The sequence below is a fragment of the Ambystoma mexicanum genome, chromosome 4p (assembly GCF_040938575.1).
Source record: "Ambystoma mexicanum isolate Mex_15411 chromosome 4p, UKY_AmexF1_1, whole genome shotgun sequence".
Taxonomy (NCBI): Eukaryota; Metazoa; Chordata; class Amphibia; order Caudata; family Ambystomatidae; genus Ambystoma; species Ambystoma mexicanum.
This window is the reverse complement of record NC_090927.1, coordinates 189,121,134-189,135,835: the sequence shown is the minus strand read 5'-3', so window position 1 is coordinate 189,135,835 and position 14,702 is coordinate 189,121,134. Positions and strand designations below refer to the sequence as shown.

The window sequence follows — 14,702 nt, the reverse complement described above, 5'->3', positions numbered from 1 at the left end:
GTAAAGTTGTAACTGTGTAATATTATATATTGTAATCATGTATCATGCCTTATTTTGTAATTATGTAATACCATGCTTGTAATCTTGTAACTTGCTATGTTTTCAAGTAAAAGCGCCAAGATACCCTTGGGTTAGGTGTGCTATATAAGTTAATAAACTAAACTAAAACAAAAAAACTTCTAAAAAAAGCAAAAAGTAACTACCGTCACTAGCTTTTCCCTTAAGCACTTCTAAAGTAACCAAAAATCCTCTGAGTGTTAATCTAGGGCAAAACAAAAAGTGTACCCCATTGTATTGCAGTGTAAGATGCATTGTACAATGATAAAAAAGTTACAAAAAGGGAAACAAAGTAACAAGACTAAGGGAAACAATGTTTCTCAGTACCAACAGCCTGAAGGACATGTCAGTTTCCACATGACAAATGAGCAAAAGCCATTGTAGTGAAGCTGAAGGCTTCATTGCACTGCAGAAAGTTCAGGTAAGATTAAAAAATAAAAAGCAAGAAGTTTGTGGATCCAGAAAAATGCATGGGAAAGTGCAGTGAAGCGAAATCTTTCCTAACACTTGTTGCCAATCCCATCAATTTCAAAGCCTGCATCTCAAGCTCTTTCTCTCTTTGATGCAGTATGTTCTCCGTATACTGTTTTACTTATTCTGTATTGGTTATTTTACCTGAATAACTGTTTTAGGATTCTGTATTTGTTAGTTGCACAGAACTACGCGTTATACAATGTAAAAATAAAAAACACCTCCATTACTGCCTCACCACCCTTTAATTTCAGAATTCATTTTGAGCCTCCATTCCCCATATCTGCAGGGCTTGCTATACAGTTGTGTCCCCACGGGATGGTTTATTTTGTCAACTCGAGATCCATACCATGGTATAGCACATTTGGCTTCTCTGTGACTAGAACAGGAGCATTGCTGAAGCCACCCCTGTTATCTAGCTCCTTCCTTCAGTGTGTCTGACCTTTCTGATCCACTCCTACCTTTTTCAAGGATCTACCAGACACATTGTTGGGTTATTTTGTGTTTCAAACACTCATTGAGGCTTGGGACAGTTAGGGACTTACTATCAAATGACATCATCTTCCCCAACACTCTACTACCCACCTCATCTTACTTCTTCCCGTTCATGTCCCTGCAATTTAGATCCATTTCTTCCTCTTTGAAATGGCACTCTCCATCGTCCGCTGTTTTTGTATACATTTAAACACTGCATTGTCTAACTCGGGCCATTTCCTCACTATTTGCAATGCCAACGTCCTTTCTAAAAGCATATGCCTCCATAATTTGTATTGGCTGTGAGTTTTCACTTTTTTCTTCTTTGTAAATCACATGCTGATGAAACTTACAGGTCAATATGTTAATTCCTTTTTTTCCTTTTGAAATGGAATGCTCTGTGTTGGCTCAAATTACCCAGATGAGAATGGGAACTGTATTTTAACACACACATTTATGTCTTCGTCGGACATGAATGTGTTGAACTCCTGTCATAAAGATGATCAGAAATGTATCACAAACTTTAGCCAACTCTAGCATCTGACACGCCAATTGAGCCATTAATATAACTCCCTTACTCCTGTGATCGATCGCCCACAAATTATTTCGGATCCCTTTCACTATACTGCTTACAAAGATCTTCCCCATCTTTAAATATTCCTGAGGCCATCCATAGATGCCGCAGGACCATTCACAATGATAATAAACTTCTGTATTAGTTTGTGGGTGGAGTCCTAAGTGTTTATTTTGGGCCCTTGTATGAAAGAAGAAACACCTATTAATTGTAGAAGAGCATAATCAAATGTTCTGCTACCTGTGATCTTTAATTTGATGTTTACATTACACCAAAGACACTGAGGGTGGTGTCAATTGTGTATTCAATGTCCTATGGTACCATCTGACGCATTGTTGTGCTGTGGATAGGAAAAAACATGCAATACATACAATTCCCCAGCCATGACTTTAGTTTACTGTGCGTATTCATCATGCCTGACTCTTCAATTGTTTGTCTGCTTTGTTTAGGCGTAAAGTAGCTCAACATGAGTGGCCTTGGGGACGGTGCATCCGAGCCTGCTGGCAATGATTCACGGAAACGGAAAGGGTCCCCATGTGACACATTGGGGCAGAGGTAGGCAATCTAATGATACTTTGTTATTAATGTTTGCATTTGACTGAGTCAAGACTATTAAAAAATCTGTGTTTAAGTTCCATCATTCTGTATGGTAACCCCTTCATTTCAAATACTTCATCCCTTAGTTAGAAGAAACCAGGCCCAGCGTTCAACAGCCATAATAGCCTGACCATTTTCTGTCTTTCATGGGCATTTCTGGATTTGCTAATCTAGTTAATTCAGTTCAGAATTCAATATATTATTCTGCACTTAATATGTTTATTTCAAGTGGTTCTTGGTACTATATCGGTATGACATGGCACATTCAGCGACACTACTGTTCTGAACTTCTATTCTTGGGCCCGCAGGCCGAAGGTCTAGCCATGTCATGTTTTGTATTGAAACTCTCTAGATTGTAACAGTGAGAATGACAATCTGCTTCAAATAACAAGCCTGGTCATTTTTCTATATACATTTTGGGAGTTTTGTTTCGAAAAATGTAAATTGTGTGTGCAAGCAGCTTGCTGAATTCACTGTATGGTACCATAGTTGTTTAGATGTGTTTTTTTCACAGTACTTTAAATTATATACTGGATGGTAGATGGTGTTTTCAAATTCATTTTTAAATTTAAGGCTATATGCAGTTTTGAGTCTGGAGTCATGGAACACACTAGCAAGTATGTTTATTTCAAATGGCTTGTGTCCTCCCATGTATTCCTCCTTTTTGATATATGTTCGTAAATCTACTTGCAGCTTCAGAAACTTTGTTCATAGTATCAGGCACCATGCGTCTTCGAGTCGTGGCCCTCAACGGCCTCGTTTTGCCCTTGGCAGTGACGTTGACGCTTGTATACGAAGCTTGCGTGGCTGTTAAGTTGCGTATCCCGAGGACGGGGCGTACCTGTATCACCAGAAGTCTTGCGTGCTGAGGTAGCCAGGTCGTGGTAGAGGTAGACTCGTAGCTGATGAAGTCTTCGCAACTGAAGAGTAGTAACGTAAAGAACCAACCCCGGATCCGTCCTGTAATACAGGATTGAACTGGGGCCCGCTCCTGACGCCACGGATGACGCTTCCCAAGATTAACGTGGCGTCAGAACAGTGCAAGCACTGACTGGGAAGGTCGTAGATGTTGTTGGCAGGTATCGGCAAAGTATCCCAAGCAGTTATCCAGGATGGTATAAGGTAGCTTATACCGGCAAGCTGAGAGTCCAAGGAATCAATGCCGGTAAGCAAAGAGTCTAAGATACAGGTGCAGGTAAGCCGGGGTCCAAGGTAACAAGACGGGGAGCTGGAGAGGCAGTCCAGGGCCACAGGAGACTCAGCAGGAGGCGGGCAATACAGGCAAGGATGGAAGCAGGGAGGACCCCCAGGAAGGAGACAGGAGTACACAAGAGGACAGGAAGGGGAAGGAAAGGCCAGAGAGGGGAGTTGGGGCAAGAAAGGACAAGGCCCAGGCACTGGATCAGGACCAACGGATCACGGAACCAGGGAGCGTGGCGGAAGGGAACCAACCGCGTTGAGACGCGATGGGAATACCAATTCGGATTGCTTAAATAGCGGTCCTGTGTGAGAACGAGGCTTGAATCGCGCGGCAATGCGCATGCGCGAGTAGGCGTCGCCGCGCGAACGAGGTTTGGAACGCAAACCCGTTCGAACCGATGCGCGAACGACAACCGTGCCCCACACGGGCCAGGACAGAGCAAATCCGCCGGGAAACAGTGCCCGGAGCGACGCGTCTTCCCCACAATCTAAGACGTGGGTACAAACGCCAGGAACCAGTACGCCCCCCAGGGCCCCGCCGCCCAGCACAGGTAGGTGTCCTAACACTATGCTCCCCACCAGAAAGACCCGGAGCACCCGGCTTCCAAGGATTCCTACGAAAAAATTCCCGTAGTAGACGGGGGGCATGAATGTTCACACAGGGTTCCCAAGTCCGATCACAAGCAGGGTAACCCTTCCAGTCCACCAAGAACTGAAGCCTACCCCGGAAGAAACGGGAGTCACAAATCTCTTGTACCTCGAATTCCGGAGTGCCCCCCACATCAATGGCCGCAGGCCGAGAATGTGAACGACCGTACGGATCAGACCGAAACGGCTTGAGGAGAGACACATGGAAGACGGGGTGAATCCGCCAAGACTGCGGCAAATCCAATTTGAAAGCTACAGAAGAGATCCGTCTAACTACCCGAAAAGGTCCCAGAAAACGGGGTGCTAATTTAGTTGGGAGATTGCGTACTGGTAAGTTTCTAGAAGAGAGCCATACCATGTCCCCAACCAGAAAAGCTGGTTCACTACTCCTACCTCTATCAGCCTGTGCCTTCATACTCGCACACGCCTTGGCGAGAGCTCCTGTGGCCTGTGTCTGTTTCTTCTGGATGACAGCAACCATTTGATCAGCGGAGGGAACCGTACTGGAAGGAACAGGATGAAACGGAATCAATTTGGGATGTAGACCTGAGGAACAATAGAAAGGACTCATTCCAGTGGCCGAGTGTTTGGAATTGTTATAAGCCACCTCAGCTAGATCCAGATGTTTTGCCCAGTTGGATTGAGAAGCATTGGAAAAACAGCGTAAGTATTGCTCCAAAGTCTGATTTGTCCGCTCGGTCAGGCCATTGGTTTGTGGATGATAGCCGGAACTGAGAGCACGCTGGACACCCAAGTGACGGCAGAGTTGTTTCCAAAAGGCAGAAATGAACTGTGATCCACGGTCTGAAATAATCTTCTCAGGAAGTCCATGTAAGCGATAAACAGAATGTAAAAAGGCCTGAGCCATACTACCGGCTGAAGGTACCTTCCGGAATGGAATGAAATGGGCTAGTTTAGAAAAACTATCGATGACTACCATGATGCATGTATTTTCTTCCGAGGGAGGGAGGTCCACGATGAAATCGGTGGCAATAGTATGCCAAGGATAAGGTGCTCTCTCGGTGGGTTGGAGAAGTCCTATGGGTTTCTTTCGTGGAATCTTGACCTGGGCACACACTGGGCAACATTCCACATATTCTCTTGTCTGCCTGGCCCATCCTGGCCACCAAAATTGACGAGAAACCAGTTCCTGAGTGGATCGAATGCCGCGATGTCCCCCGATCTTAGAGTCGTGTAATGCTTGCAGGACGGCGGTCCGAAGTACTTCAGTGGGGAGGTATAACCGAGTGTGAAAGAAAAGTAGACCACCGTTCTCCCTAATAGAAGGGTGTTGAAGAAATAAGGAATACTTGGGGTCCTTTTGAGTGTCCCGTAGAATGGTGTCCAAGCATTGAGTTATGACCAACAAAAAGTGTTTGGAAGGAAGTAATTGTTGAGTTCGATGATCTGGCTCAACGTTGTTTTCCAAGGAGCGGGAGAGAGCGTCAGCCTTCAAATTACGTGACTGAGGGATGTAGGAAATCGTGAAATCAAACTGGGAGAAGAACAAGGCCCAACGAGCCAAACGAGAAGTACGACACTGTAAGGAACGTAGATACTGTAGGTTCCGGTGATCAGTACGTACTTCCACAGAGAATCTTCCTCCCAGAAGATGGTGACGCCATTCCTCGAATGCAATCTTTATGGCCAATAACTCCTTTTCAATGATTGCATAATTCCGTTCGCTGGATGTTAGCTTCCGGGAATAATAGGCAACAGGAACCTCCAATCCTATCTGAGGATCGTCTTGAAGAAGAACAGCCCCAACCGCAAAATCGGAAGCATCCGCCTCCACGATGAATGGCCTGTTCTCATCCGGATGATGTAAAATTGGGGAAGAACTGTATGCCTCCTTCAGTCTCTTGAAAGCATTGGTTGCTGCTGTAGTCCATCTGAACGGAGTCTTGTTGCTGGTCAAATCAGACAAAGGCGCGGCTACTTCCGAATAGGCAGGTATGAAACGCCGGTAAAAATTGGCGAATCCTAAGAAACGCTGAAGAGATTTCAGATCGTAAGGTTGTCTCCATTCCTGAATCGCCCTTACCTTGGCAGGATCCATGTGTATTCCGGATTCACTAATAACATATCCAAGAAATTCGATAGTCCTCTGATGAAAGAGACATTTCTCCGCTTTGGCGTATAAATGATTGTGATGTAACCGACCAAGGACCTCCTTCACATGACGTAGATGTTCCTCTTTCTCTTTGGAGAATATCAAGATATCATCGAGATAGACCCATACGGACACACCAATCAAATCCGAGAAAATGTCATCCATCAGCCGTTGAAAAACGGCTGGAGCGTTGCACAGACCAAACGGCATTACACGATACTCGAAATGCCCTGCTGTGGTCTTGAAAGCCGTTTTCCACTCATCGCCCGGCTTGATACGTACTAGATGGTATGCCCCTCGGAGATCCAATTTAGAAAATATACGGGCATCCCGTAAAGACTCCATAATGTTGCGTATCAGGGGCAATGGATATCGATCCTTTCGTGTGATGTCATTTAATTGCCTATAGTCCACACAAGGCCGTAAAGTGCCCTCCTTCTTTTTCACAAAGAACAAAGGGAATCCCGCAGGTGACTTAGAAGGTGTTATATAACCTTTCCGAAGACAGTCATCCAAGTATTCCTGCAGGACCTCCCTCTCGTGGGGTGATAGAGAATACAATTTGCCATGAGGAATTACTGCATCGGGTAGTAGATCTATGGCACAATCAAAGTCTCTGTGTGGTGGCAGAGGTATGGTACCAGGTTCAGAAAATACCTCATGGTAATCGTTGTAGTCGGAAGGTACCGAAGACAAGGTACATACTTGAAGTGGTCCTGATCCTTCTGTCTGAGTAGCAATCGTGGAAGATCCGGTGCTAGGTCCGAAGGTGTTACACTCCCGACTACATCGATTGGAAGCAAAGGTCAGGGTACGGGAAACCCAATCAATAATGGGATTATGATGTAATAGCCACGGTAACCCCAGTATTATCGGGTATGAGGGTGATTTAATCACGTCAAGAGAAATCAGTTCGTGGTGTTCGGCTATCTGGAGTTGTAGAATTCCGGTATGTTGACGAACTGGACCGGAGGCCAACGGGGTTCCATCAATTACCTCCACCAAGGTAACACAATCCTTGTCAAGCAGCGGTATCCCGTTCTTCTTGGAAAATTCAAAGTCCACATAATTACCTGAGGCTCCACAATCCAGAAGACCCATTACGATCACTGATTTACTCTGCCAGGTAACCCGGATCTGAAGAGCCATAAGAGCCACCGGAGTCATGGGTGGATGGGTCGTCACAGGAATGGGAAGGACTGAAGAGATCGAAGGGCCTGTCACTGCCTTCCTCTGTCGCGACAGGCCTCCTAGTTTCCCACCTTCTTGTTTGGTCGCAACGGACAAGCGCTGAGAAAATGTCCAGCTGTACCACAATACAAACAAAGACGGAGACTTCTCCTACGTCTTTTCTCAGCCTCCGATAATGGTCCTCTGAGTGCTCCTAGCTGCATGGGTTCTAGACCCATCTCTGAACTGACGGGTGCACTTCCAGCCTGAGGAAGAGGTCGGGGAAGGAACCTCTCTAACCGACGTCTTTCGCCTCTTCGTTCGGCCAGGCGATGATCAATACGCAGGACCTGTTCCTGGAGCAACGGCAGAGTCTCAGGTTCGGGTATGTGAAGTAGCTCGTCTTTGTATTCTTCTCTTAGGCCACGTCTGAACAGGGTCTTCTGCGTTACTTCGGGCCATTGAGAGTCCGTAGCCAATTGACGAAACCGACTTATATATGTGATGATATCACTGGATCCTTGTTTTAAATCCATCAACTGATTCTGTGCCGTAACTGCCAAATTGGGAGATTGGAATACCTCCAAAAATGCTTTCTCAAATGCCACGAAATCGTTGAGAATGGGGCTGTTAGCTGATACCAAGGGAGAAGCCCAAGCCAAGGCACTTCCAGTTAGGTTTCCCAATATGTAGCCAATCTTAGCCTTTTCTTGTGTGAAATGTGATGCCCGGAACAGAAAATGTATCCTGCAATGGTTGCAGAATTCCGCCACACGCCTAGGATCACCATCAAACTTCATGGATGCGGTGGTAGCCATGGGTGTCTCCACAGGGTTTCCTTGCATAACCATCTGGCGGAGATTGAGATTCTCCTGACGTAACACCGCCATTTCTGCCCTTAAAGCTCTAACTTCGTCATGGATCACCTGGGATTCCTCCATCTCCGTCACAGAACTGGGGATAAGGCGTCTCAATCTGTTAAGTTGCGTATCCCGAGGACGGGGCGTACCTGTATCACCAGAAGTCTTGCGTGCTGAGGTAGCCAGGTCGTGGTAGAGGTAGACTCGTAGCTGATGAAGTCTTCGCAACTGAAGAGTAGTAACGTAAAGAACCAACCCCGGATCCGTCCTGTAATACAGGATTGAACTGGGGCCCGCTCCTGACGCCACGGATGACGCTTCCCAAGATTAACGTGGCGTCAGAACAGTGCAAGCACTGACTGGGAAGGTCGTAGATGTTGTTGGCAGGTATCGGCAAAGTATCCCAAGCAGTTATCCAGGATGGTATAAGGTAGCTTATACCGGCAAGCTGAGAGTCCAAGGAATCAATGCCGGTAAGCAAAGAGTCTAAGATACAGGTGCAGGTAAGCCGGGGTCCAAGGTAACAAGACGGGGAGCTGGAGAGGCAGTCCAGGGCCACAGGAGACTCAGCAGGAGGCGGGCAATACAGGCAAGGATGGAAGCAGGGAGGACCCCCAGGAAGGAGACAGGAGTACACAAGAGGACAGGAAGGGGAAGGAAAGGCCAGAGAGGGGAGTTGGGGCAAGAAAGGACAAGGCCCAGGCACTGGATCAGGACCAACGGATCACGGAACCAGGGAGCGTGGCGGAAGGGAACCAACCGCGTTGAGACGCGATGGGAATACCAATTCGGATTGCTTAAATAGCGGTCCTGTGTGAGAACGAGGCTTGAATCGCGCGGCAATGCGCATGCGCGAGTAGGCGTCGCCGCGCGAACGAGGTTTGGAACGCAAACCCGTTCGAACCGATGCGCGAACGACAACCGTGCCCCACACGGGCCAGGACAGAGCAAATCCGCCGGGAAACAGTGCCCGGAGCGACGCGTCTTCCCCACAATCTAAGACGTGGGTACAAACGCCAGGAACCAGTACGCCCCCCAGGGCCCCGCCGCCCAGCACAGGTAGGTGTCCTAACAGTGGCTCCTGTTGCCCCAGTTAAATTTTTCTGCATACTCAGCACGCTTCAGATGGTTCATCATCTCAGCGATTTTCTCACTGCTTAGATCAGTGTTTCTTAGTTTTTCAATAATGGTTACACCAACGACCGGTTTCAAACAGTGCTCAGATTGTGGCACTTAAATGTCCATTATGGACCCACATCGGATCTGCCTTTGGTGTTTGGGTGTGGACCAGAGAGCCGACGACTGCGGTTCCTGTCAGTCAGTGATGGTGCAGGCCTTGAGGGAAAGGAACGGGAAACTCGCTGTAGGTAGGCCCCTTATTAAATCTCCTTCAACTACCCCTTCCAAAAGGCGGCCGTAGGCGAGTCCAGGGAGGTTTAACATTTAAAGTGCTTGAGATCCAGATACTGTAATTCGTCCTCATTCCACAGAAAGATGAAGAAACACCATCTTTCGCCGTCTTCTTTGTCAGACTCCTCTCTTGACAGACGGGTAAGCTTTTCCAGCAAGTTGGCATCTTCAGCTGAATGGGAGAAATTTCATCTCCAGATGCTGGACGTGTTCCAAAAGGTGGCTCCAATCACCCCTTCGAAAGAGCACAAGAAGGCTTCAGACCCCACTGCGTCTGGTAAGACCGGCAGTGTGTGTTCTGAGGCACTACTTGTGCACCAAAGACCCCGGGAATTAAGTCTCCTCGATATAGTGTGAAGATACTGGTGGGGGGTGCCTGTACTTCCTCTCTCTATATGGTAGAGGAGAGGCACAGAGGACCCCAGCCAAGATTCTCAAGCGGTAGCAATGGACAAGCAATAAAGGCCTAGCTTCTCAGGAGGTGATGCAGGCTGGTTCTTAAGTACAATGTAATCCCCGAACCCCCACAAAGGAATGTCCACACACTGTATTACTGAAAACACAGTCTTTATATAATTAATATTCAAAGGTATGTACACGATCACAATAACACACTTTGTGCTTGGAAATCAACAATGATAAATATATACAATTCTAAAGTGGTACCACCAATGTTATCAAATCTCTTTAAAGTGCATCAACTGTACAGTTAAAATGTCACACAGACCAATAACGAGGAAACCAGCAATAGAGATAGGAAGGAACGCAAGATGGTTGAAACAACAGGCAGATTTCTGGCCCCTACCCCTAGGAACAGTTCTGTGTGGAGATCTCCTCCCCCACCTGGGCAACCTGTAAAATAAAGATATATAGCACAAGCCCAGTCCATATATTGTTCACTAGTCTTATGTCCTCCTATTAAGGTTTTACCCCCCCCCCCCCAATGTACCTGGTGGAGTAGAGTTCTTCGAAGACGCGTCGAAGGATCCTTCTTGAGTGACTCCCTTTAAAGCAGGAGCCACGGATCGTCGAGAGGCGTCGAAGATGGTGGACTTGTCGTCGGCAGCGGCGATGAGAAGTTCAAGGGTGCCGAGACCCAGATGTCGATCAAGGCGGTGCTCGTCAGCGACGTCCTGCGAGGATGAGGTGTGCGGGGCACCTCGGCGATAGATTATTCAGGACCGCAAAGAGTTTTGGAAGAACTGTGGCCCAACAAGGGCGTCGAGTCGTCTTTGTGGCCTTCAGGCCTTCAGGTGGCGGGAAACCCACCGGCAGATTCTCGTCGGCGCGTTGGTCGTCCTCGACTTTCTCCGCCGGGACAAAGCGGTTGACGTGGCGGACAAGGGAGTCCTTGGATTGAAATGTTCTTAGGCAAAGGGAGAGGGCCACTCCGGTCGTCGGCGGCACAGCGTCAAGTGGTCCCCACGGCTGGGCAACACAACTTCGACGGGCCTCCAGCGGTTACACAAACCTGCAAACCCTGGTCGACGGCAATGGACTTAGACAGCGGCGAAGTCCGGGTGCTTTGCTTCGTTCTCCTCAGCGGTCCCGTCTCGGGTCGGCAGCCTTTCGAGGGTCTGACTTTCAGGGAGCTTCGGTGAAGGTTAGCGGTGCTCGATGGTCCCTCGGAGCACAGGAAGAGGGTGCCTTACCAGGTCCTCTCTCGGATCAGTCTTCGACCGATTTGGCAGCTTTCAGATCGGTCGAAGCAAATGCAACAGCAAGTCTTCTTCTTCCAGCTGGGCGTCGAGGATCAGCAGTTCCAGTTACTCTTAAAGTGAAGACACAGCTTCTGAACGCTTCTGAACAATTTCAAGTGGTGAGAGGTCCCCAGATATACTATCTTGTCTCTCATCCACACTGCTGGGTCACTCTCAGCAGCCAATCATACAGAAGGGCATTCATGCAGTCAGTCATCCAATCAGGCACACAGTGCATTCAGGCCATCCTCCTCCCTCTCAGACACTCACAACAAGGAATGTGGATTGGGACAAGTACTCAGCCATTCAACACTACACACTGCATTCAGGCCAGTTTCGGGCAGGGCAGTCTCAGTCTTTGTCTCTCATGCCAGAAACCAGACAACCACAACAAGAAGTGCATATTGGTCACGCACTCCATTCACCCAGGTCCCACCCACAGCAGGTACCCACAACATACAGTCACTGGGAAGGCTCCAGCTGGTCTGGCCGGGCCGTCACAACACCACCATATATGGCACTTCCACCCAACAGCCATCCAGGGGGAAGGGACAGAGTCAGGGCTTCCCAGGACTTTGGGAAAACAAGGTAATAGGTAATAGAAAGCAAGGGCCACAGGGGCCATCTTGTTTTCCATCAGGAATCAACTGATTCCAATGGCAGGGCCTGGGGATCCCCAAAATGGAGGATACTCAGCGCACCTGTCAAAGTCAGCATGGAGCTGCCACCAGCCCATACCCTGCTCTGCGGGCCACCCACAGGTGCCCAAAAACATACACTAAGGGCGCACAGGGTTGTACCCCCACCCATGGGTGCCGTAAGGGTATCCCACGGGTCTGTTCACCAAACCAAAAGAGAGAGAGCTGCACCGCCAGGAGTCCCACATGAACTCCTGCGCGGAAAACACGACAGAACACACGATAAAAAGGCAGTAAAGGACAAGGATACGGAGGCCCTGTCCCTCTGATGCATTTCCAGCATCACACAGCTGAATGGGAGAAATTTCATCTCCAGATGCTGGACGTGTTCCAAAAGGTGGATCCAATCACCCCTTCGAAAGAGCACAAGAAGGCTTCAGACCCCACTGCGTCTGTGTGTGTTCTGAGACCACTACTTGTGCACTAAAGACCCTGGGCATTAAGTCTCCTCGATATCCATTGAAGGAGTCTTCGTCCTTGGCATAGATTGAAGCCAAAGTCTTCCTCATCGACTTCTGTAAAGGAGCGGGCACCTGGTCCATCTAAGCAAGTGTTGTATTTGAAGCCTTTGAAGCAGTCGACACCCTTGACGATTTCGACGCCCTCGAAGATTTTGAAACCTTCAATCGATTTATCGAAGACGTTTAAGCCTTTACCTAAGGCTGACTTCTTTGAAACCATGAGATTGATTTTTAAGGAGGAGGATAACAAGGATGTGCCTTTTGGCTTGGAGTTTGACACTCCTAATGTGCTTGATGAGTTGATCTCAGAGTAGTCCAGGATGACAAATCTTGTGGACATTCTGAAGGATGCTAGTGCGCTTAGACACCTCACCAGAGACACATTTTGCCATTCCGGATTCTGCTAGCCATGTAGACCCTTCATATAGGTCTATGATAGGCAAAGCCATTGAATATCTAGGTTGGGGAAAGCCAGTGGCAATCCTGGAAAGGGGTGATCTTGCAGACATCCTGGGTAGAAGACCCCAAGGGAGCCTCTGTTACCCTTCCACACAGCATTGAGAATCAGGGTGTTGGAGAGCTGGTTAAAACCACATACACCAGCGGTTAACAAGGATCTGGCCAAAAAATGCAAACCTGTCACAATATATCCAAGTTTCCGGTCTAAACAGAAAGCTTAGTGGTTCAGGCGGCCACTTTGACTCCTAAGACCGGAGCCTAGCTTTCTGTCTATCAGATAGGGACTATAAAATGTTTGACACCTTAGGAAAGAGGGTGTTTTCTGTAGGCAGCATGGCCCTGGGGGCCCTTTATGTGACCTGTGCTCTGGCCAAGTACACACACACACCTTGTGGGATGTAATAGCTTTGATAGTGGAGCATATCCCCAAAGGGGAGGCGAGAAAGGGTTTTCTAAACCTGGTACAAGAAAAGAAAGATGCCATGTGCCAGTCTCTCGAGTCTGGGCTAGACTCTGTAAATTCTGTAAGCGGAGCAATGGTGGCGAGTACTGTCACCAGGAGGTTCGCATGGCTGAGGAAGTCCGCTTTTGCACCCGACATCCAATCAAGACACTTGGACATGCCTTTTCATGGCTCCCAGCTTTTCGGCTTCAAGGCCGATGAGTGCCTTTAAAGATTACAAGCGTCCAAGGCAGCAGCTATGTCGCTGGGAGCAGCGGAACGCCAGCCTCAACAACCACAAGGGTCTTCCTACAGTTGGATGGGTCAGCCTTGTCATTTCTATTCCTCAATGCAAGAGGAAGAGGCCAATTTGCACAGAAGGGTCATTGAAGGGCTCCCCATGGTTCACAAGGGTGAGGAGGGAAAACACCTCTCTCGGCCTCTGCTTCTTCGTCCTCTGAGTTAGCAACCACCCCAAAATCCTTTGAGTCCGCACTGGCTGAGTCGTCGGACTCACGTCCAAGATTCACTCCTAGCACTTCTTTGGGCCATGACCCCTTTGCGCCAAGAGTTGAATTGTCAGCACTGACTCGTAAGTCGTTTCCATCAGCCTTATCTCTGGCTCTCCCATCTTCGGCACTTATGTGGACCTGTGATGGGTAGACCCACATGGCAGCCAGCATCAATCGAGTCCTTAAAGAATGGTGCCTCAGCCTTAGACAGAGTACCCAGCGGTCTGAACCTTTTTGTCTTTACCAGATTTCCGACTCTCTTGCATTCGGAGCCACAGGAACCAGTGAAGCTATCTGAGATATCTTCACATCCGCCACAACCTCTGGTGCCACAACTGCCCCCTTCATATCCAACACAGGATATAAAACATCCTTCATGAGAGCCCATTGATCCTGATGATTATGACGACCCTGCAAAGGGTGAGGAGGTGGTGCCACCCACGCCAAGGGGTGTCCATGATGGGATTATGGGTGAGCTCCCTCATCGAAAAAGATGGAGTTCTGGCATGGACCTACCCTATAAAGATCTCAGATTTCAAGAAAACCAGAGTAAAAAGGCAACAAGTTGAGAAAGACCTTGGGATGACCGCAAAGGCCAGCTGTAATGTATGCGCCAACAAGCAATAACTGCTTGGGGGCCCTCTTGAGTCCCGGGCCCATTTCAACAGAAAACTTTGAAATACCGTGATGCCGTCACTGGATGCCAGACAAACGTTCACATGTACTGAGTCAGAGGCAGAAAAAGAAGAAAAAAAAAGTTTCAAATGGGAGACTGGGGAAGATGCAAGAGATTTAGAAAAGAGGAAAATCAAATGTGGACCAGGAGAAATTCCCCAAAAGATAGAGCACATTGTTC

General features: G+C 48.1%; 1 protein-coding gene across 6 annotated transcripts in view; it reads left to right on the top strand.

Annotated features, from left to right (window-relative positions):
• The window catches only part of NCOA1 (nuclear receptor coactivator 1), a 1,575,181-nt gene that overhangs the window by 279,412 nt on the left and 1,281,067 nt on the right, over nucleotides 1–14,702 (top strand). For all 6 annotated transcript variants that reach the window (XM_069605680.1, XM_069605681.1, XM_069605685.1 and 3 more), the window contains one exon: nucleotides 2,026–2,131. In XM_069605680.1, the coding sequence (XP_069461781.1) occupies nucleotides 2,043–2,131 (89 nt within the window). In that variant the 5' untranslated portion in view covers nucleotides 2,026–2,042. The remainder of the gene's footprint in view (nucleotides 1–2,025; nucleotides 2,132–14,702) is intronic.